Source organism: Odontesthes bonariensis, chromosome 19 (assembly GCF_027942865.1).
Source record: "Odontesthes bonariensis isolate fOdoBon6 chromosome 19, fOdoBon6.hap1, whole genome shotgun sequence".
NCBI classification, from domain to species: Eukaryota; Metazoa; Chordata; class Actinopteri; order Atheriniformes; family Atherinopsidae; genus Odontesthes; species Odontesthes bonariensis.
Window position 1 is genome coordinate 7,687,667 of NC_134524.1, and position 24,465 is coordinate 7,712,131.

General features: G+C 42.4%; 1 protein-coding gene across 1 annotated transcript in view; it reads right to left on the minus strand.

The window, feature by feature from the left end:
* Window positions 1-20,243, minus strand: part of poln (polymerase (DNA directed) nu) — a 68,847-nt gene extending 48,604 nt beyond the window's left edge. The window contains exons 1-13 of the mRNA XM_075451864.1: window positions 20,235-20,243; window positions 19,126-19,797; window positions 18,412-18,581; window positions 18,193-18,305; window positions 15,947-16,083; window positions 13,959-14,027; window positions 13,808-13,868; window positions 13,354-13,418; window positions 8,847-8,930; window positions 8,620-8,715; window positions 8,417-8,473; window positions 8,172-8,228; window positions 7,073-7,138 (exon numbers count right to left, since the gene is read on the minus strand). Of these exons, the coding sequence (XP_075307979.1) occupies window positions 7,073-7,138; window positions 8,172-8,228; window positions 8,417-8,473; window positions 8,620-8,715; window positions 8,847-8,930; window positions 13,354-13,418; window positions 13,808-13,868; window positions 13,959-14,027; window positions 15,947-16,083; window positions 18,193-18,305; window positions 18,412-18,581; window positions 19,126-19,797; window positions 20,235-20,243 (1,656 nt within the window). The remainder of the gene's footprint in view (window positions 1-7,072; window positions 7,139-8,171; window positions 8,229-8,416; window positions 8,474-8,619; window positions 8,716-8,846; window positions 8,931-13,353; window positions 13,419-13,807; window positions 13,869-13,958; window positions 14,028-15,946; window positions 16,084-18,192; window positions 18,306-18,411; window positions 18,582-19,125; window positions 19,798-20,234) is intronic.
* Window positions 20,244-24,465: the final 4,222 nt, after the last annotated feature.

Here is a 24,465-nt window from a genome sequence, read left to right on the forward strand (position 1 = left end):
CACTAGTTCCACTGGCAGATTTTTTTTGCTTATTTCAAGCAAAAACGTCTCGTATTTGTTGTTTTTTTACTTATTTTTGGAGGGGCCTTTTTTTTCCAGTGTATCCGTCTCTTTTCTCATTGCCGGTCAGCCATTGTTGAGGCCAAGGGAATCAAGAACTGATCTGAAGTGTTATTACGAACCAGTCCCACTTTAAGGAGTGAAGGAGGAAGTGTCTCAGACAAAAATTAACATAAATACACACATCTGCTATCTAAGTCATCAACACCCTCATCGAGTTATGATGGATGGAGAAACACTCTCCTTCAGGCTCATTAACGGACGCTGTGGGAGTCGGACTGAGAACAATCTCATATCCTCCCATTCATCCCAATTTTAACCAAAATGAACATGTCTGCAAGATGTTTTTTTATTGGGTTTCAAGACATATCGTGAGCAAAATCATCCATCGATGCGCTATAAAATAAAGCAAGCTATGAGTAGAGCAAAGTGGAACAAGAATTAGCATATTTACAGATCATTGACAAAGGGTGGATTCATAAGCAGGAAGTTCAAAGGAAATTTGTGTTTTTAAAGGCAAAATGAGATGAGTTTTTCAGGGATTAATAACAGCTGGGGTGGGACTTTAAAGCCCTAATGTTTACTACAAACATATGCACAGAAGCACCAACACAACAGGTAGAAAACACAAGGAGCCAGTCAGCGGTGGCACATTAAAATGCACGGACACACACGCACACAAATAGATGGGTGCAAATGGAAGTACGCGAGCACAGGATGTGCTCCATTAAATGGTGTCTGATGCTGTACTTCCCCCAGTTACAGTATGTGTGTGTCTGAATTTCACAGAAAACCTGTGAAAAACCTTCTGTTTCACAGGACAGGAAGTATTCCTGACCTACCACAGAAAAACACACATATAACCGAGCTCATTAAGTCTGAATGGAGCACTTAATCACGCAGATGTGTTTGCTTTCTGTTTGCCTCTGACACAGTAAGCAACACCGTGCCTCATTCTCTGTGACAAGCCAGTGTTTTCCTGTTCTTTAATTCCTCTTAATGAGCTAACGAGCGCTCACAATGGCCCTTTAATAAGGCTGCAGTTGGCTCCCGATGGTACCTAAGTGGGTCTGCGTGGACCCCAAATAGCTTGAATGATGACACAAGCTACTGAACCATCTGTTGGGAGTGTTTTCATTCTAAATAAGCAGTTGATACTATTAAGATGTGTTCATTATGAGTCATAATAAGCTGCTCCAATGAACCCAACAAAAGTTTCATTGTTGTATTCAATATAAAGTCAGACAGCACAGGACGGGATGTAAAAAGGCTCTGAACAGAAAGAAAAACCAACAATAAATGAGTGATGTCATATATAATATATATATGTTATGGCGAAAATTACATTGAAATTAAGAAACCAAACTGATATTTTTGAAGAGAACTGGTCAAAATGGATCAGCTATGTGTCAACTGTAAGACCTGACTTCATATAGATCGATATAGATCGAGCTCAAACCCTATATTAAGATTTAATTTAAAAAAAAATTTCCCCCTATTTTTGAGCAGCATCCTTATATTTCTATGTATGATGTGCTTATGTTGATTCTGCTGCTTTACTTAGTGCACAATCCTCACTTCGTCATGTTATGTTTTTGTGCCCAACTGGCACATATGTGTATGTTACTGTTAAAATTGGCTTTGTTCTTAGACATTATGAATGAAATAGTCTCTGTACTTTTCCAAGATGACCTAAAGTGATCCAGGAATGGGAAGACAAAACAATTAGTCTGGGAAAGCAGGTGCAAGATTCACACACACACGGTTTGGCTGATCCAGAGAATATGACGAAGCATTTTGAACCTCCTCATGTCCAATCATACTCGGTCGAGTGCGAGTCCAACATATGAGGCTATAAATGCAAACGATACCCGGAAATCGAGGCTCGGTCTGAAGGATTTCCTGCGGGAGCTCTGTTCCACTGAGCCCAGCGCTGATATGCTTGACGTGTGACTACCAATAAACACTATATTTAACTTGAGATTCCTCCGGCTTGTTCTTGAGCTTCCAATGAAAGAATCGATCTAACAATTTGGTGCCGTGACCCGGATGGCAGACTCAGAGAACGGTCCGAGGGAGGACAGCTGGAGGTGATCGAGGGGGACCCTTTTTTCAGACATTAGTAATTAAACATTACCAAGTAAAAACGAATAAAAAGTAAATTTAAAAAAAATAAAGAAAAGGATTTCAACTTGACCTTTCGGGACCAGTTTAGGGAGTGGAGGCGTGTGGCGTGTGTGGTCACATGACTTACGGGTGTACAGGTGGAGCAACACAGACCTCAGACCTCTGCCATATGGCGACAGGTGCTGTGTGAGATGTGCAGAACTAAAGCCGAGTTCCATCAGGACAAACTTATATCAGCACCTCAGACGGCAAAGATTAAAGTGCGACGGATGCATGGCGGCGAGGACAGAAGCAGAAACACAGCCTCCAGTCACAGGTGTTTGAGGGCATCACGCCATACGACAACTCTGAGCTGAGGTATAAAGAAACGAACGGCTCCACACATGACGCCATTTATTTACCATCCCACACGCCACCGAAGCCGGACACCACAGGACTCTCACAGATGATCCTGATGAGTCAGAGCTGCCGACATGAGAAGGAGCTAAACTCTTAGCCAACTGTTTATCCTGCCAATAACAATATTATCCAAGGTGATGTGTGTGGGAAACTCCACCAGCTGATTACTATTTTCAGCCTTTCCTCCATGAGGCAGCCAGCCAGCCAGCCTAGCAAGAACATGAATACGTGTTCCCGTCTCTATGCTCGGCTTTGGATGTGCACGGTGAGCCGGTGAGTCAGCAGAGGACACAAACTTCACTCAAGTCTTACACCAACATTAAGCTGCTCCACAAGCCATGAAAAACACAACAATGAAGCAACGAAGCTTTAATTTTTCCAATGAATCATCAGTGTGCTATAGAACTGTGTCCAAGGCCGCGGGTAGATTATGATGCAGGGTGTAAATGTGCTAAATCCCGAAATGATACACAATGGCAACATAGAATAGAATAGAATAGAATAGAATAGAATAGAATAGAAAATACTTTATTCATCCCCCAATGGGGGAAATTCAAATTAATCAAGTAGCTCAAAAAATTATTAATATTTACAATGATTGTATATTAACAATAATAATAAAAATACTACTACTAACTAATAATAATAATAATAATAATAAATGACTAAATTAAAAATAAATAAAATATTTAAAAATAACAATAATAATAATAATAATATTAAAAAAATAAAAAATAAAAATAAAAAGCCTTAATATAACATGAAATAATATAACAGTTATGGCAGTTTTCTCTGTCCTTTCATAACCAAATGAGAGAATCCGATGCTATTGTGGTTGATGTGAATGAGAAAGAGAACGAGGGGAAGACTGGACGGAAAGGTTAGACAGACATGTAGGCAAAAGGAGAAGGGGAGGACGGAGATTAAAAAGGGTAAAACAATAACGGAGGACAGAGAAAAACATCAAATAAAGACAAATGCCAGAAAGGAGAGAGAGATGAAAGCGCCGGGGCTCAAAGTACGGCCCATTTCTCAAAGCATGACTTTTATTTCTGTCCTGCTTTCATTAGGGCTCCCCCTGGTGACTGCAGTCTGGCTTTACCTCGCCTGCACACCAAACAGATGAAAGCTAAACCCTCTGCAACACTCCTCATCTAAATACGAGCGACTGGCAGCACACCTGCTCTTTTCTACCGTAACCATCCGACAATAACCACCCCAAGTGCGTCTTTTCAATCGAATATCAACTCATTCTTGTTGTTATATGCAGATCTTATGTAGTGAGACTTGTTAGATCTATTTGACGGTCATCTAGGAGTTAATCCCAAAGAGGCTGCTCATGCTTGAAAACCAAGTGGGGAAGAAGCCGAGCCGACAGAACATGCACAGGCGAGTCATTAAACATGCAGAAATAAACCTGAGAAGCTGCTTTTTGTGCCTAAAGCTGAAAGGATAACAAAAGCAATGAGGAAATTATGTTAGTTGTGCTCAGAGTGACGGATTTTATGAAGGTAGTGAGGAGTTTTTCAGTAAAACTGCTGGGAAAATGAGTCAGTTTTAAGGAACAAGGGATCGTCTCTCTGCTGTGTGTTCATGGCTGTTTAATAACTATTGCTAATGCTAATTAGGCTCTTTGTTTGATGTGCTTTTCAAGCTGCAGTGTGGGACATGGGGTGATGGTTCCTGGAGGGAAAAAAAAGGCTTTATTTATTTTCCACGACGTAGTTTGTGGAAAAATAAAGCTTAAATTCCAGTGAATATCTCGACTATCTCGTGCTCTTTGTCCAACTATTAACACATTTCTGCTTCCCTGACTTTAAAGCTGAGCTGTTTATGTAATGTTTAAGCATTTTCCAGCGTGCACTGACAGTGACATTCGAGCTGGGGGAGGAAATCTGGGAAGAGATAACAGGAAAATAACACACAGCAAACCTCCCGCGACTGATATCAAACTTTTGATGCTGCAGCAAATTGTATCTGGTCTTAATCAGTGAGATCCAACCGGCGTGCACGTCCCAACACAGCTGCACATAAAACAACCGCACACAGTTTGTTATCCCAGAAAACAAAGTTAATGGGATACTCGATCAAGTCCCAGATCTGCGTTTGAGCAAATGGAACAGAGCTGTGTTACACCGCAGTGACCCAACAGTCACATAAATCACCGAGAGGCAGCACCATCGATTCAATGTGAAGCTCACAAATCGCTAAGTGAGATTAGAAAAGTTCAACGTCTCTGAGGCGACACAGAGATAGTGTGTTTGTGTGTGTGTGTTTCAGGTAGTGCAGCACTGAGCTGGGTCATGTTCAAATGAGGCATCGACCACCACAAAGTGAAGGGCTATCAGAGTCCAGGTGTCATGTAGAAAAGAGATAAAGCGTTTCTTCACAGTCGTCTCCTGATGAATACGTTCTGCAGCACGTCACGTTTGGACTTCTAATAACACCGAGCCGGAGCTAAAGATGTTTTATTACTAATTTCATTCAATCTGCTGCTGTTTGTTGACTGCTCCAACATCAAAAATCAGGAAAAACACTTGCATATCATCGATGAAATCTGCACATTTCAGCCAATTAAACAATATATGTGCATACACTCTCAGAAATAGGGGTACAGTACGAGTCCTTTTTTGTCCCCTGAGGTACAATCTATACTAATGTACCCCCTAGGGTTAATTATTGGACCTAAAGGTTCATATATGTACCTTTTTGAGGGTCCAAAAGGTACATATATGTACTCAAGTGGTAAAAGGTTCATATATGTACCTTTTTTTCTACATGCTGGAGTACAATAGACAGTCTGTGTTAGGCTACTTCAGTATAAGGGTACAACATTGCCACCAGAAGTACAAAATTGGTCTCTGTAAGGTACAAACCACAAGGGTATAGGGTAACTATAGGGTAACTATACCTTCTGAGGGTCCTGCCCCAGTGACAAGCCATCGTACCCCTAAAGGTACAATTCTGTACTTTATTAGAGTGTAACGTATCCGCTGGTGGTCTTTTTTCAAAGGATTCTACGAGTTTTGAAAGTGATTCAGTGGATAGATTTGTTTCATAGATCTCCTGTGTGAGTAAACCAAAGGAGATGTGTCTCTGATTCTGTCTCCATCCTCTGTGGTGCGTGTTGTTAGCTCATCCTGCTGCTCTGCTCCCCTTTGTCATTTCTACTTTCACGCACTCTGAAAGTATTACATCACCAAAGCATGCCACAGATCTTGCTCTTCACAGTAACTCTTTCCCTCCGCCTCTCAAACTGCCCTCTGTGCAGCTAACCTCCTCATCCGGCACGAGACAACTCCGCTCACCAGCCTCAACAATCCTCAGGATCACTTTGTGTCACATGCTCGTGTTTTCCACAAGAAGTTTTGCATCAAACGATCTCTTCTGCTTGTGATTCTGCCGCGGTACAACTACAGGCTTTCTGCTTCGTTGCATCATCGACGTGACGATAAGTTTTATTGGATTTCAGGAGAGGCTCTCGATGGGGTTTGTTATGTAAGCCAAGTTTCCAGTGTCTGGCTCGTGGAATTTGTGTATTACACAAGCAAAGGATGCCTTGTTCTCAGGGAAAAATGCATTCTCTATCATAGTGCCTCACCTTTTCCTGCATGTACGTGTGTTTGTGTCTCTTCGACAACAAATTTTCTTAAACGGTATTGTTCCCCTGACTCTTTAAAACCACCGCAACTCTACACTGTCCACCTCACAGCCCAGCTTTTTGTTACATAAGATAAAAACAAACGGGTTTATGAGCTTGTAGCAAATCACTATGCAGTCAGAGTTACGAAAGGGTCTCGTTAAAAACTAGGGAGATGAAAAAGTGAGACACAACCAGAAAGAAAATGATGTCACTGGTATTTTCTGAAGTTATATAAGGGAACATGATGTTCTTAACAATGATGAAACCCTCCTTCTGCTCTCTTACCGTCTAACAGGGCTGCTGTAAAGTGCTTTGGCAGCTGCAACTACTTACTGCATGAAGCATGAAGCAAATGCTGTAAGAGACGGTGTCGCACACCCTCTTATCTGCACGTAGACACCAATCATCAGGCTCCCAATGTGGAATCTATTACAGGAACATGTGTGGGAACAGAGGTGTCTGCGTGTGCGTCCACACCCAAACATCATCACCCTGTTTAAAATCAGCAATTAAAGACATTTAAAGGGCCTTTGTGGCAATAAATACCTCAAATATCCCTGTGTTGTTTGCTTTTTCATGTTTTATTTGTGTTTGTGTAACAGTTAAAGGGCAGAAAGTAGAGGGAGGAGTGAAAATAAACCTGAAAAATTAGCTATTTATTTGCTTAATTTACATTGATACGTACGCTCAAACCTTTCTGTCCCCATAATGGATTTTCTTTCAGGCAGCGTAAGAATATAGAGAGGCTAAAAGCTCCACCGAAGGACAGAAAAACAGAGATTCATGCTCTGGTTCAGCACCACGGACAGCTCCACTAAATGACAGCATGCAAGTTATACTCACAGGATGTTTTGAAGAGATTCTCCCACTCACAACACTTGTCTGGTACCATGTAGAGGAAATATAGTTCTGATGTAGAGAAAGAAACAGAGATGCATGAATAAATGACAGAGTTAGAAAGTACGATATTCAACACAATACCAAAGCATTAAGAGGTGGAAATGAACCAAAAATCCCTCCACGTTGACATATTTTCATCCCTCAGATTCAGCTTTTTGATCAGCTCTGCTGATTTCAATCCAATTCAGTCAGAAAACAATCGGCAGCATCGCTCTGATTATGTTTCTGTACCGACGGGCATCAACAGTTTGCAGTTCCAGTTATGTTAAAATAACGAAGATATCAATGATACAAGTCAAATGTCTGACGGTGTCTGAAAGTAGATGACTGAGCGCGGGCAAAAAGGTTTCCTCGATGCATAAATCCACAATTTCATGTTACTATTTGATGAATGCTGTTTGGGAAAATCTGAAAATATCACCCAGCGCTTTCAGTGTGATGCATGTCAGTCAGGAGATATATAACGCCATCATTTGTGATGTCACCAAGGTTAAATAACATTTTGAATGAAAGACCTTTTATTAGCTGTCATTTGCTTTCTAAGCAACAAGCGTAAAACGATCCTAATTTTGATTTAATGTTGCATGAAACCACAGTTTTAAAGGGTAGAAGAGTGGAGAGTGGCGGCTTGCGGGTGTTTTTGTCTTAAGAGGAACCTTCCCCTGTTCATCAGAAGCCAAGCAGCTCCAGAAACAGCCCGACAGACTTTGCAGAGTTGAGTAAAGCACGGCCGACAAACAAAAGCTGTCGCTCCCACAGATGGAGCTCGACTGGCTGCCCCTCCACGATGCTAACATCTAAATGAGTCCAGTTGTGCCAGTAAAAGAAGACGAATGGCTCTGCAGATGTATGTCGTATGTTTATAAGTTCCACCACAAAGCATTGTGCTTCTCTTCTTCTTTTTTTGTCGTCGTTCCAGGTTGAAAACTAAATAAAGTTCCATTTCTAACAGTCGGCTTTTGACAGATCCTGTTTATACGATTGAGAAACATCTTTAGGGGGAAAGCGTGGGTTTAAATAAGTCATTTTGTGGACAGCGCACCTTGCTCCTCATGCACGAGAGAATCCCATCAACAAACGTGGACTTGATTTTGTGAACCTGGGGGGGGCAACAACGCAGACATTCGTCATGTAACATCAACGATTATTCTTAAAGCGCTACGATTTAAAGCCGCTTTACTCGTAAACTTAGCCCTAAAAGACAGAAGTAAACACAGATCCTCCTCTTAAAGGGATTGTTTTTCATACACAGTGATTGCTTTAAAAGCAGCTGGGAACACAAGTGACCTGTCTGTACTCTAGAATGATCTTCGGCAGGGGGTGCAGGTCCTGAAGCTGCAGCAACTGCAACAAAAGCAACAATATTAGCAGTTGTAGAGGGAAATCCTGTGATATATATAGCAATATTATTATATATATATATATGAGAGCTGGTTGTCTTGTGTTACTGGGTGTTATTCTGAGTGTTTTTGTGTCTCTGAGTGCTTTACTGCAGCTTCTGATGTTGACCGTTGCTGTTTGTTGGTGGTCTTGGGGAGCTTCTTGTGCTCACAGCGCTCATGGAGGCGCAGCTTCTCAAACAGAACCTTCAAACATACAAAAAACAAGAAAACATGGTAAAATACACACGTCTTTTTTTTTTTAAGAGCTTGTTGAGATATGCCCTCCCTTCTCAGCTGAAGCCAAACCAGGAAGAAGAACAGTTTGAGGTACGTACTGTTCGCAGCTGAGTGTTGCTGGTCACCAGGAACATTTGTCCAGCTGCTCGGTGGGCCTCCTGCTCCAACTGCTTCATTTTAGCCTGCCAGAAACATAATCACTGTTAGCTCATTTTTCCCCCTGGACAAACCTTAAAGCCCAAGTCTGACGCTCTCCTCTTCCAGGGAGTTCCAGGCTGGTGTGGCTGCAGGTTTTTGTTCCGAACCCTGCAGCAGCACAGCCGACTCGTTTCATTCAATCAACTGAAGTCTGCACTGAAGGTCTGAACCAGCATGTATGTTCGAGACAGACGGGTAAGAGTGTAGAGGACTGGTTTAACATTCAGCCAACCACCACCAGCAAAATAAAGTTCTCATAGGTTCTTTATTACTCCAAAAACTAAAAACAAATCTTCATGGATAGAAAGAAACAAGCCGGAGATGCAGATCATACTCGTGTTTTTATGGGACTGTACTGAAAGTTAGTGAAAAATGACTGGAATGATGCGTGGGCTGCATTGGGAAAGATGCTGGGTTATAAAAAGCCAATGTCGTGTGAGATCTATGCAACCTGTCATGAACAAACTGAATTCAATGCCAAATGGGACAAATGACATTGCATTATCATAACAAAAGATATGTATCCCACTGCCACCGGTGTTCTGTGTGATCTGACCTTAATAATAAATAAAGTTTGAGTCACACACACAAAAAGGCAGTTCTGAAAACACCTTTAAAGGTATGAAAAAAAAAAAAAAGGCCTTTTGGTAAACTTATAATAAAAATTACACAGAAGAAGAAAACAAAATAATACAAAACAATGAAGAAAGGATTAATTTATCCATTTCATATGATAACTGAATTATTTAAAGTGCTCTTTTGGACATTTTACTCAATACTAACTGCTCCATTTAGGAAATAAAGATGAATAACTTCATTTATTATTCTAGTCAGACTTGCTCCACGAGCCCATCCCATAACGAAGCAGATGTTAAGCCATTTACAATGCTGTGAGACAGCCTTGTATTCATGACAGTAGAGTTGAATAAGTCATTTCTGACAGTTGGCACGGCAGAAACTTTTTAAGTCAAGGAAATCGTAAAAAACTAATTTCCTCAGACCTGAGAATGAACCCTGCAGCCCTGGAAATGCTTTAAAATTAGCCTAATTTCTTTCTGCTTTCATCAGCCCAATGCAAACTGGTTCACACAGAATAAACTGAACGGGAGAGCAGCTTTAGAGAGGAAGAGAAGCTGAAAGTAAACGGTAGAAGAAGAGAGAGAAGCTCGTAAGTCCACCTGAAGCATTTAACAAGTTGACGGGCAAACAGGAGAAGAAGAAAGAGAACAAAATGAAGGGGGAGCGAGTGAGATGGGATGATGATGTGAGGAAAAAAAACATGTGAATGTGGAGGAATGGGTGGAGACTTAGGAGGAGCAGGGAAAGCTGAGGATCCACCTCCATCATCAGAGCCTCCTCTGTGGCTCTTTTTGCTCTTTTTGGTTGATCTCATTAGTCCATGGGCCAGACCAGATTTTGGTGCCACTCAAGGTGGCAAAATCTGGTAAAAAAGGTGCATGGCCATCGATGATATTTTGGTACACACAGACGGCATATCCTTTTCTTGAGCTCGTTTTCAGACCTTTTGGTAGCATTTTGAAGTGTACAAGCCTAGCTTTCATTTAGACCTAGTTTTGGGCTTATCTAAAAATATATAAAGGTCACACGGTCAAAGGTCAAACTGTCTCAACAACTATTTTTCCACTATAAATGATAAAAATAAAAACTGTGAGAAATACCAAATAATTAGCAGTTATTGTCAATTCTGGCCTGGGCCCATGTTCCACTTTAAGTAGGATATTATGGGAAGATAACACGTTTCTTGAATTGTTACAGTCCTGTGAGTATTTCCGTATGTGTTATTTGTGTCGGTGCTGTTCCTACATTTCAGTGCTATAAAAAAGACGACAGTTTAGGCGAAAATAGTGGAAAAATAGTTGTTGAGACAGTTTGACCTTTGACCCTGTGACCTTTATATTTAGATAGGCCCAAAACTAGGTCTAAATGAAAGCTAGGCGTGTACACTTCAAAATGCTACCAAACATGCTGTCATAACATGTGATTAAAAGTCTGAAAACGAGCACAAGAAAAGGATATGCCGTCTGTGTTTAGAGGCCTATTAATTGCAGGGGGCTGATAACTTTATGTGCTGATAACTGTCATGAGGCTACCACTGAGGATGTGTTATCATACCAAAATATCATCGATGGACATGTACCTTTTCAAAAAAATCTTACTAGAGTTATCCACCTTACCAAAAAGTCAAATTTTGGCCTCTGGCCCATGGACTACGTAGGAAACGCTGCACTTCTGACTCCCCTGAGGAAGCTATCATGGATAAATCCAAGAAAAGTGAAAATAGAGCTTTTAAATCTGCGTGGACAAATATAAAGATGAGTGATGAATACGCCTGGGTGTCAATGTTCAAAAGCCAGTCAGCTGATCTGGAAGACGCCGCCCGTCTCGCTAAAGAGTGCAGATGGAGCGAACAACGCATGTCGTTCCCGACACTCAAACATGAAGACGTGTGCGTTTGGAGTCTCGTTTGTATCTGGACCAACAGTTTTTCTTGAGCATTAGCTACATAAAATCCAAGTATTGCTCCCGTCTGGCGGGTCAAAGGTCAAAGTCACGTCTTACAGCCCCGTTATAGACAGGCTCTCCGGTTAAATTCAGCAACAAAAGTCACATTAAACAGGCTCAAAAACATGAAAAACATGAGCTAAAATGGTTTGGTTTGGTGTTCGGGTGCCATGGTTACATGAACACAAGAGGATGAGACTCTATTTTATGTTGTATCTGTTTCAAAGTACGTTACTTTTATTCTGTTATTTTCCTTAAATATGAGAAACAGGCCTGCACATGAGAGCGCATATTATTCCACTTCATAAGAGATGAATGTTTGACTTAAATGTGTAATATACTATAAACTGTGCCATCTTTATCTTAAGGGTCAATAGGTTTGGCAGCTTCAGAGGGGCAAATAGGGCTCTTATGCAGCCCCAGATATAGAATAGCATCTGAAACAAGAACTCAATCAGCCAAGCAAAGCATGACAAAGTGGTGGTAGGAGGCAGGAGGAAACGAGGACGGCTGAGAGAGAAACAAAAGAGAGGCAGGTGGCAAGAGAGGAGGCAAATGTGAAGTGACAGAGAGAGAAAAGGACAGAGGAAATTGAGGTTAGCTGGCAGACATGCTCTCAGATTCCAAAATAAGTACTTTTCTTGCTGCCTCACTCATCGCCCAGAGCAGACTCCAGACTGCCTCATCAATATTGGATGCCAGCCTCTCAGGACAGCATTTGTGAGGAATCGGCAAGGGTTTGTTGCATCAAAAGGTTGCATTTTCAGTCTGATCCCAATGAGCCACATGTCAACAATGGCACGTCTGATGCCATTTATTTCCAAAGTGAAATCTGCCCCGTTGATTGTCACTATCAAATCAAATCAAATTTATTTGTATAGCAAAATTCATGTACGAAACAATTCAAAGTGCTTCACATAAAATAAAAGCATTGCAGCAGGGAGTGTAAGAAGCATTAAAAGAATACAAAGAGAAACAAATAAAATCATTTAAATGAATTTAAAAACAAGCAACAGTCCAGATAAATTCAAAGATATCGTGCAGATTTCATGCATAGACACATGAGAACAGAAATGTTTTTAACCTGGATTTAAAAATGTCTCCATTTGGTGAAAGTTTAATCTCCACTGGCAGTTTGTTCCACTTGTTTGCAGCATAACAGCTAAATGCTGCTTCTCCATGTTTAGTCTGGACTCTGGACTGGACCAGCTGACCTGAGTCCTTGGATCTAAGAGCTCTGCTGGCTTTATATTCTCTGAACAGATCACAGATGTATTCTGGGGCCTGAACCGTTCTGGGATTTGTAAACCATCAGCAGACTTTTAAAATCTAACTAACACCTTCTTAGAGGACTGAGAGGCAGGTGAGCATGTTTGTGAGATGGAGCCCGACAGGAGGGACTCTCTGCTTGGTGTTCAGACAGCTCAGACACAAAGAAACCAGAGGTGACAGAGTTGGGACGCGGCTGGCTGCATTCACAGATATGTTACAGCAAGAAAAACACACACAATGTATTCATATGTGTGTGTGTTGGCAGAGGCAGACACGGCTCTCCTTCCTGCAGCGCGGCCTCTCGATGGAAAAAAAGAAATCAGACTATTCGTCCTATTTTTAGCAACACGGCAAGGCGGTCTCCACAACAACACCCCTGCTGGTGCATCCACGAGTCGGAAGCCAGTTTAAAGGTGCGCGTTTGCTCCTTTGCCTGCAACGCAGACTATGGATCGTTCTCAAATGTCGACCCCAGATAGAGCAGGTCCCTGGAGGACAAACACCCAGCACAACAATCCTTCAGATGTGTTCCTTCCTTCCTCCTAAATCCTCCCACATTACATAATTAGCACCAACGCCGCCTCTTGTTTCTGCACCTCGATGCCAGCTTACCCCGAGCAGGTCTGACGTCCTCTTCAGAGCCTCTTTGTCCACATGGATACGGTGGCTCTCCATGGCTGAAATAACACACAAACATCCTGATCTACAAGGTTTGATGGAGCGCGTCTGTCCACTTGTAATGAACGAAAAAATCGATTTATGTACATATCACGATTTTTTAATGGGATGATTTTAAAAATAGATTTTTCTCCCCTGAGTCGATTATATTACGTCATACCCGTGTCCAGCAAAAACTTCATCAATTCATTACATTAAGTTATGTTAAAACTAGCCCACATTTGTGCTGTGTGGACATTTCAATTCATTTTGTGACTGTAAACTTTCGTCCCACCCCTAGTTGACATGGATGCAAAGAAATGGTTCGTAAGCTAAAAGATAAAGAGAGAGTGATTTAATTAGAGACACTTAAAGGACATAATATCATCCCGAGTAAAGCTGTGTTTACCTGCCAGAACAGGGATCATGTTCAGCTCCATATCTGAGAAGAGCTCCCACAAGCCTTGGCTCTGAACACACAGACACTCAGTCAGGCAATTTGTACAAACAGGTGTGTGTGTGTGTGTGTGTGTGTGTGTGTGTGTTAGTGATCTGCCAACCTGCAGCTTAGAGCACAGGTTCATGTTCAGCTTGTAGAGGCGGTAGAGACCAGAGATGATCTGAGAAATCTGAAAGAAAGTAAAACAGAAGAGAAGTAAGATGTAAGTTTCAGGAAAAATTTATTTCACTGTACAATTAGTCCTGCACTAAAGTTCTGATGCTGGTCTATAAAACTCTGAATGGTCCAGGACCAGAATGCATCAGTGACCTCCTGACCCAGTATGAACCTTCCAGACCCCTCAGGTCATCTGGATCCGGTCTTCTATCAGTTCCCAGAGTCAGAACCAGACATGGAGAAGCTGCATTCAGCTTCTATGCTCCACATGTCTGGAACAAACTCCCAGAAAGCCTCAGATCAGCTGGAACACTCAGTGTGTTTAAGTCCAGGCTGAAGACACACCTATTTTCAGCTGAATAAAGCTCCAAATCTGAAGCTTGAGTTTCAAAACTTAATCACATTTTAACTCTGTCTATTGTTATTTTTTATTTTTTTGTTTAAAATTTAAATCGTGCTTTTTATTTCTACTGTTTTAATGTCTCTGTAAAGCACTTTGAATCGCCTTGTTGTTGAATTGTGCTGTACAGATAAACTTGCCTTGCCTTGCACAGACATGGTCAAACCTATCAGCACAGCTTAATTAGCTTAATTAGCTTCTACTCACAGTTACTCTCTTAATGAGACTTCTCTTCTCGTCTTACTGCCTGTGTGTTGGCTCATTTTCCTGTTCGAGGAGCCATGATCAGGATCAATCACTTCAGAGATGCTGAAGGCTCTGGACTTGGGGGGGGCTGTGTTGGTCTGGGACGACTGGTTTGGGAACCTCAGGGTCGAATCTCTGCTTTTTGAGCCGCCAGGATGAGAGCTTTTCCACATCCCAGCCCATGGTTGTGAGGCAGAGTGCTCTCTCTGGGTCGGGGGGGTGAGTCCCTGCCTCAGGCGGAGGAGTTTACTGGTTTACTGGTCCGTCTTTGTTCCAACCCTCACCGCTGGTCACAGATCTGGGTAGCGACCCAAAAGAACGAGGTCACAGATACAAGCGGCTGAAATGAGTCTCTTTTGGAGGGTGGCTGGACTCGACCATCCACAGCGAGCTTGGACTAGTACAGCTGCTCCTCAGTCTTGAAAGGAGTCAGCTGAGGTGGTAAGGATTCCTCCTAGTGAAGGTTTTCTGGCCCCAGGCAGACCCAGAACACACTGGAGGGATGATATGTCCCTTCTGGCCTGGGAACGCCCCCCCGGGAGGAGCTGGAGAGTGCCGCTGAGGAGAGGGATCTCTGCATTTCCCTCCTGGATCTGTTGCCTCCGAGACCCGATAATGAACGGGTGGATGGATAATTATTTTATTCCACTGAGCTCTCAAGAGATTCGAGCCAAACTGCGTCAGACGGAGCAAAGCAGCCCCGATACATACCAGACATCATTCAAACTATCCCGTTAAAACTGGGGACATCCTCATGTGGACTTCAAACTACAACACGTTTAGTTGAGAAACATTACCTGTTGTGGCCATTTATGTTTGTAAATCATAAGTTCTATCAATTTAGTTTTCTTTGGGCGGTTAGAATATACTTTAGTTAGTTTGGAATCAAAATCTATCATTCATTTTTATATTTGAAATTGTTTAGATTATTTTGGTAACTTTTATACCCTCCCGTTAATTAGACAGATTAAGAACACACCGGTGAAGACGGGAGGTGGTGGTTAAATGATTTTTTGACCACTTTTTGAGCTTGTAAAATCAGAATAAGTTTCGTTTTTCATCTAAGTTGTAGGAGATTTTTAGTTATTGTTTTGTTCATATTTTTTTGGGAAATAAACTACATATATATTTTTAAACAATCAAGTCTGAAGTGCGTGCAAGAATCAAACCACCTGCTGCCACCCACGGCCTTTGTTACAGTTTGGAAACTTAAAAGGCAGCGACATTACCAATGCATCCCTGTCAGGCCCAGGAGTTTATCATGCAGGCAGCTCAGGTGGACTAACCTTCTGGGCACCTGGAGCAGGAGCTGCACTCGGTCTTTTGCAGTGTTTGTGAAGAAGGTCGCTGTAGCAGGAAGAGGGATCTGAGGGATCCAGCAGCCACCCCGACACCTGCGGGTCCTGGATCTGAGCGCCCGCCACTGGAGAGAGTGCAAAGCTCTTTACGACAGTGAACAACTAACAATAAGAAGGATTCTGGGACTGAGTAGTGAGACGATTGGTTTGTCTGTAGAGCTCTGAATGTGCGTCTGTGGAAGTGTCCCCTATAAAAACTCCATCTACTTTAATCAACAAACACCAGACAGCGAGATCTCTCAACCGTCTGCCTGATATTGTGAGAGACCCTCTGCAGCGGCTCTGAACCAGCCAAGATGCAATAGATGGCCTCCATGGGTCAGACCTGTCCTTGAATACATCCCACATGTGCTTGATTTAGTTTTAGAGTTATTCGGTCACACACACAGCAGCCCACAGCACAGTTAGTGTACGTCACGAGTCTTTATTCAAGCTGTGGTCAAACACGAAGAAGTCGTAGTTAACAGATTAATCACGATTAATCGCATTTGTACGCAAAATCCATAAATGAATCCAAAAGTAGTGTATAGCTTTTAGCATTTAGTTTATTTTAAATGTGCTGCCATATGAATGAAAGTGCCATAACATTTGTTGTGCAAACACACTTTTAACATCAGCATCTTTCTGTAGTTTTTATGTAGAAGCCTCGCTCCACTGTCTGTTTCCTTGAATGACTTGCTGCTATCAGTTGTGTGTTTTGCCTTTAAGTGATATTTTAGACTGGAACTACTACGCTGAGAAGACAATTCAACTTGGCAGTGTTTACAGATGACTTTGGTTCTGTCGACTCCGCCGTCTGGAAGAACTTTAAAATGAAAATGGCCGAGTAAAAGTTCCGTACCCTTCTCCATGTTTGGTGGATCCGCCGATTACTTTCTTTTCCGGTTCCACAGCAGACAGCAACAGACTTTTACAAAATAAAAGCCTGTGAGCAACAGACTTTTACAAAATAAAAGCCTGTGAGCAACAGACTTTTACAAAATAAAAGCCTGTGAGCAACAGACTTTTACAAAATAAAAGCCTGTGAGCAACAGACTTTTACAAAGTAAAAGCCTTTGAGCAACAGACTTTTACAAAATAAAAGCCTTTGAGCAACAGACTTTTACAAAATAAAAGCCTGTGAGCAACAGACTTTTACAAAATAAAAGCCTGTGAGCAACAGCCTTGTACAATAAGAAAATAAATAATAAAACAGGGGTGGTTTGTGGCGTAGTGGGTTGAGCAGGCACCCCATGTACAAGAGGCTACAGTCCTCACTGCAGCTGGCCCCGGTTCGAGTCCTGTATCGGACAGCCCTGTGCTGCGTGTTGTTCCTCTGCTTCCTGTCTCTCTGAACTTTTCTATCCATTAAAGGTACAAAAGCCCCCAAAAATATATATATTTTTTTAAATAAAAAAAAATTTAAAAAATAAAACCTGCGTTAATGTGCGATAAAATATTTATAAAATATTTATTGTCGTTAAATAATTAACGAGTTAACGCGATAATAACGAGTTAACTCGCCCAGCCCTAAAAAAAAAAAACATACAAAAAAGCCAGAATATTGGGCTAATAAATAACACAGACCAAAAAAGATGAACTGGCTCTGAATTAATTGATCGAACACAAGTTTGGAAGGAAGCAAAGGTCACATGACTGTACAAATATGAAATATAAAGAGTGAATATAAGCTGACTGAGGTGGGTCAACGGCAGGGAATAAGAAAACCTCCGTTATTCTCACATCTTATGGTTGCTGTTGGTTTTTTTTGGCTGAATTATAGGACAACGCCCAATGTGGTCGAGCGTGACTCAAATCTTTGGTAAATGCAGATGCATCCGATGGGTTTAGTTATTGCTGCACGATGTTTCTTTCTGTTCTGAGAGCACAGCTTGCACACATTTTATTTAAGTTTTCTATATATTCTTGTCAGCTTATAACAAACTTAATAGAACTTGTGCTTTTTGTCCCTCCCGCATAGTCAGAATTCAATGTAATAAGAAAAGGCTGATGGTCCAGTACCAGAAAACTGTAAATTGGACCAGTTGAATTGGCCAGTTGTGAACCTGTTTGGGCTTTCATTACTAACTTGGTTTAAGAAATAATATCAGAGGAAAACTAAGGAACTGGAAGCAGATGCAGATAAATGTGTGTTTCTTTATGAAAGGGAAGATGCATCTATCGACAGGCCTTGCCTTGTTTCCAGCTGAGATCTCGTCTGTAAAGCTGCAGAGCAGAACGAAGGAAGTCCTTGGCTTTGTAGCAAACCACCAGTTGAGATGTTGATAGTATCTGCAGGAGAATATCTCTGTGGGACACAAACAGAAACATCCACCCTTTAAAGTGCTCCTGTCTCAGTGTGATAGACCTGACAAATCTCCCTCGTCTCGTATGAACTCCCACGCTAAACGGACCTTGTGAAGAGCTCCTGGGCGTGGTGCGTTTGCTGCTGCGCCCATGGAGGTGTGTGCTCCAGTTTTAAGTAGATCAGACTGTCACTTGGCCCGAGCGAGTCCTCAGGAGTGCTGCAGTGAACATCGCTCTTCATCAGCACAAGGAGGCCACACACGGGTGGCGTGAGCTTCTGTATCAGCGATCAGAGTAAAGAGTAAATGGGTCACATGTAAATCAGGCAGCAGGCCACCATAGTCCACAGTTTGAATCGTTACTGAGACGTGTGAAAGCCGAGCTCGGGCCTTTTTTCCCTTAGATGTAAATATTAAGACATCTGATATGGTGTAAAACTTTAGTTTTGGATGAATACGTACCAATACGTCTGAATACAATAATACAGGAAGTGATTCTTCTGTTTTCTTAACATTGTTTGACAGGCCGAGCACTCGTTAGCTCAAACCAATCAGAAGCGAGCACACAATTGACTCAATTTCACCAGTGACAAACGACTTATGTTCATGTTTTCCGCCTGTGGCTTTTCATCTTGTCACAAGGAAATGTAGACAATTCAGACTTTTAATGTATCATTTTTATTTTATATAAATTATATTTATATTTTATATTAATATATTATATTTATATAATATATAATATAAATTTTATATTATATATTTTATATTTTATCATTATTTTATTATTTATTTTATTTTATTTGTGTAACGAGCCCTGCCTACCTGTTCTGGGTCTAACTGAGTCGTTCCATCTCGGTAAACCATCGTTAGCACCAGCACCTTGGCCCCTCTGGCCTCCTGTAGCATCCGCGTCCTCTCCTCTGGGTTTAGCTTCCCACAATCCTTCACTCTCGCATCACATATCAGGGCTGCGGGCAGCCAGCCAGTCTGTAACTGGCCCTGCGGCTCGTTGCTTTTAACCACCTCGTTGAAACCTTCCGGCCCGTCTGTGACCGGGTCAGTCCTGCATTTTGCCCGCTTGGTCTGTGATTCTGCGTGCACTTCAAACACCGCTCCTGCTTCACAGCGGCTGATTTTAGGCGGTGACTCTTGGGCCAAAGCTGGGTGGAAAACGCCTCTACTCAACCCAAACACTGCTTCTCCTTCGGCTGCCCTCTCTTGTGGAAAACGAGGTGGCTCCCATGGAGGACGCCTGGTTTGGTAGATTTTGGGCGGAGGGTCTGCGTGTCGGCTCTGAAACACATCATGCCTTCTCTTAAGGGGGAACTTTGGGGCCAGGAGAGGATGGCGTGACCGACTTTGGGCAGGAGGTAGGTGTTGGTTTTCCAGATTGTTGCACGGTCCTGCAGCGGCTGAGGTCGAGTCCTGTGTGTCGCAGTTTAGTCCAGCAGCAATCCTGCCCGATTTAGTCTCTCTGCTGCTTCCATTAGCGCCCTACATCACACAGCAGGTGAGCAGAGCGGTGAAAAGGGACAAAGAAAACATTAGAAAAAGCAAGAACGGACTGAGAATGACTCATTCTGACACATCAGAAGGAAAACAGACAGTCGCTGTTCCTGATATCATTACATCATGCAGCAAATAAGTCCACGAATGGGATGAAGAATGCTGACCTTTGTTAGTTATTAACTCTTATAGGAGCACGCATTTGTGAAAGAGAGCTAAAAAATACAAAATTAGGTAAAGTAAACAAGCAAGCAGGGGGGGATATGCAATAAAAAATAACCAAAAAGACAAGCAGGGGGAAAAAGGAGCTGAAAGTCAGCCCTCAGCGAGGTGTCCCAGATGAAAAAGCGAGTCCAGTGACTGTCTGACAAGCTTCCCTCAGGCTGGGACCGGGTCACAGAGGCAGACTAAACACAGTAACTCACATTATTCATTTCCTCAAAACAAATAAAAACAGTCGTGCTTTGCTTCTGTGGCTAAATTACAGTTAGAACTAAAAAAAAACTGCTTTTCCTGTATTATTAATGTAATATACTAATGAATTATATGTGCAGCACACATACAACACATGTTACTGATCATAGCGTAGCAAGAAAAAGTCTTTTCAAGTAGTTTGAGTCATAGTTCTCCAGGATTTCTGAAGGTTTTCAGCCATTTTCACTTCAATTTTACCCGACCAGACTGTGTTTCTTCTTTGTTAAGCCACTTTTCTCTGACCTATGAATCATTCAAGCATAAAAAAGGCTCCTAACTCAAGATTTTAACCACTGTAAAGAGTACTGTGGGGTCTTTGTGGAGGACAAAAGAAGTGGAAGTGGCCTAAAAAACACATCCAACACCAGAAATGCACGCCTTTAAGAAATAAAAATAAATATAAATGTTCACTGAAGCCTCATCAGAAATGGGCTCCATGGAAGGGTGGCTGTCAGGAAGCCGTTCTTAAGGAAGGGAAACAGGGAGAAAAGGCTGAGCTGTGCCAAAGGACACAAGAAGTGGGCTGAAAATCAGTGGCAGCAGGTCTGATGGAGGGATGAATCCTCCCCAGAGCCCGGAGCTCAACATTACTGAAGCAGTGTGGGATCATGTTGGCAGAGAACGGAACAAAAGGCAGCCCACATCCAAAGAAGAGCTTTGGGATGTCCTTCAAGAAGCCTGGAGAACTATTCCTGAAGACTCCTTAAAGAAAGGACAGAAACCTCCTCTCAGATGGTTCAGGCTGTGTTGGAGAAGACCAAATATTCACTTTTAAGCATGATGCAAATTCTGTTTTTGCCTCTTTTTTTTTTGCTCGTTATAAATGGCTGCCCCTATTTCCTGTTTTTCTGGTAAAATATAAAGAAATGAGGGGCATTTCAAGCCTTCTGCTCAGCACTCTGAAAGCACTGAGGTAAAACGTCATTTCCACATCTAAAAGCATCTCCCATCTTTCATTCAAAAACATGATAAAATGATAAGATAAGAGTGCGTTTATGTGCATTACTCTTTGGGGCTGTCATTAGCGGATAGGAATCCCATGATTCAGCTCCCTGAGGAGCGTCCTCCTCGTCTCCCTGTAAACACAACCCGTTTTCCTGCTGACAAAGTCATGAACCTCCCCAGGGTGCCGTGTTACAGGATATAGATAGAAAACCAAGGCGGGCCGTGGCCCGTAGCCCGGCCCGGCCCGGCGCTGCGCATAGCAAAGTGTGAGAAATAAGGATGGAGAGAGAATATGCTGCTGATTGCAGCAGTTCAGTTAAATCCTGCACCTCTTTCTCTCCTCCTCCACCCTCCCGATCCTCCCTTTCATTTCTCATCCTCCATCCTTTCCCCCCCTCCTGTTCTACGCATCAAAGATTGCTGTACAAGAACTTTTGTTTTCTTTCTATGTTACGGCTCAGCAGAGACCCGCCGCCTCATTCCTCCCCGTTTCACACAAGCAAGACTAATTTGCAAGTATGTAGACACTGAGACCTAATCCCTCAGCTGAGAGCAGCTATTTAAGTTTCAGCACTTTTTTTTGCTCGGCTCCCATGACGGTACAAAGCGTCTCCAGAAAAGTGGGATTACAGGGAAACGGATAGAAAAACAGGGTTAAATAAAGACACGTCGCAGTTGTATCAGATGTCATGGCAGATCTGACACATTGTCATAAACTATCTGGGTCTGCCAGCTAACGTCCTTGGAGTTACTTTACAACCTTGCGCAATGATTGCATTATTCGATGTACCAAATGAGGACATAAGCTTGACTAAGAAGCAACTCAACATCACAGCATTAAAGGGATAGTTCGCCTCTTTTGACATGAAGCTCTATGACATCCCATATTAGCAACATCATTTATGAACATTTTCTTACCCCCTGCTGCGTCCTGTGAGCCGAGTTCCAGCCTCGTTTTGGTGTTGACAAAGGTAGTCCGGCTAGTTGGCTGGGGTCCCGAAAATAAAGCGTCTTGCTTCTCAAAACAATATGCGTTCAAAAGAGTAATACATTTGCATCACAAAATCGTCCCTCCAGAAAAAGTCAGACCTCACAATCGCTTGGCGCTATTTTTGCCTCCCTTCATATCAATGCGTACAGCTACCTAGCGATAGCCGCGCCTGTTACGGTGTTTGCTGCTCGGTCTACACAGTTTACACAGCCGTAGTGATACGAAGGGAGAGAGAAAATAGGGCCAAGCGATTGTGAGGTCTGACTTTTTCTGGAGGGCCGATTTTGTGATGCAAATGTATTACTCTGTTGAACGCATATTGTTTTGAGAAGCAAAACGCTTTATTTTTTAAACCCCAGCCAACTAGCCGGACTACCTTCATCAACACCAAAACTCAGCTGGAACTCGGCTCACAGGACGCAGCAGGGGGTAAGAAAATGTTCATAAATGATGTTGCTAATATGGGATGTCATACAGCTTCATGTCAAAAGAGGCGAACTATCCCTTTAAGTTTCTTTGCTTGCGCGAAGACGAATATTACTTCATTGGAAATCAAATATCCCACCCACTGCAGCACAATGGCTAAAAGATGTTGTGTTATTTCTACGTTTGGAGAAGATTAAATTTGCAATAAGAAGCTCGGACAGAACCTCTTCTGTCATTCTTTAGTAATCTTCAAGAACTTCCAACACATTGACAGACTAAGCTAGAAGATGTCAGTAGTCTTTAGAGTCTTGTGGCTTCAGCCCGCACTACTTGGCCCGGCATGCAGAGCTCTGTAGTCATGCTATCCCTCATTGAAATCCTATTCATTTATTTTTGTTTTAATTTTATTCAGGTATCTATTAACAGTTACCTGTTACTAAATCCTTCTTCTTCTTATTATTATTATTATTATGAGGGGTGTTCTGTGTGTTTAAAAAAGAAAAAAGAAAATAAGATAAATCTTATGTAACCTTACCGATAAGTCATTGTCACTACTCTTGTTTCTTTTTCTCAATAAAAAAGATTTCTTTTTTTTAAATTAATATATAAATAAAGACACGTCAATGTGACCTCGTAAGAGGAGTCAGCGAGAAAGAAGTGAACTCAGCAAGGACGCCTTTTTATGCAAAGTGTCAGAACCGATTCATCTCCAGCTCTTCTTCGTGGCCTTGTCACGTCTTGCTGACATTAGAAACTGGATCAATTAGGGCACAACAGCTCAGAATGACTTAGGGTTAGCGTCAAACAGCACCATTACTCATCTTTGCTCCACTGAGACTCACTTGCACATTGGCATGGCGCTGCTGGTTGCCAAGGAGACAGGGAGGTCTCCTCTCACACCCCTGGGACAATTCGGCCGTGAGGCGCCGCTCTCCATAAGAAGCCTCTACGAGAGGGGGAGGTAAGAGCATTTTCATCACTTTTCATGCACATGCTCAATCAATGAACCCATCCCGTCTGAGTCAGCTCGTGTGAGCGCGTGTGACAGGATCGGCTCAGCCAGCACTAGATAAATCAAGTCCAAAGTGATGTAGCAACACAACTTGAAACTTGTTGGTGTGTCCGTGGTGTGGAGTGAGTTTCTGTTGACGTGTTTCTTGGTGTCGGGTGACTCGAGAGCCGCTTTCCTGCAGCTGTAAAGTGAAGCGGGCGCAAACGCTTCAACAGTTTCTCCTCCAACACTGCCGTGTCATCACTGCCAGTCAGCAGAAGGGAAGATGGCTGAGAAGCACCGATGGGGGACTCGATTTGAAGGGCTTCAGCGCCCCCTACAGCTGGTTGTCCTGAATCAAATCTGTTTCCACATTATTATTATTATTTTTTATTATTTTTGGGGGCTTTTTATGCCTTTATTATATAGGACAGTGTAGAGAGACAGGAAGCAGGGGGCAGAGAGAGGGGGAATAACATGCAGCAAAGGGCCGTCCGATGCGGGATTCGAACTGGGGCCAGTTGCAGCGAGGACTATAGCCTCTTGTACATGGGGCGCCTGCTGTACCCACTATGCCACAGACCGCCCCGTTTCCACATTATTGAGTCAAAATTTAAAAGAATTACAATAGAAACACGCTTTTTGGACCTTTTTTGTATTTCAACAGCTCTCCCGAAACCCCTAATCCTAAGAAAAACATATTTACTTATACTTATTTTGACTTAACTCAAAGTTGACGTACATTTAAACCACTGACAGGCAAAGAAAACCTGCAATCCGGGGACTCGTGGCACTTTGACACCTACCAACACATTTCTGCAGACCAAAG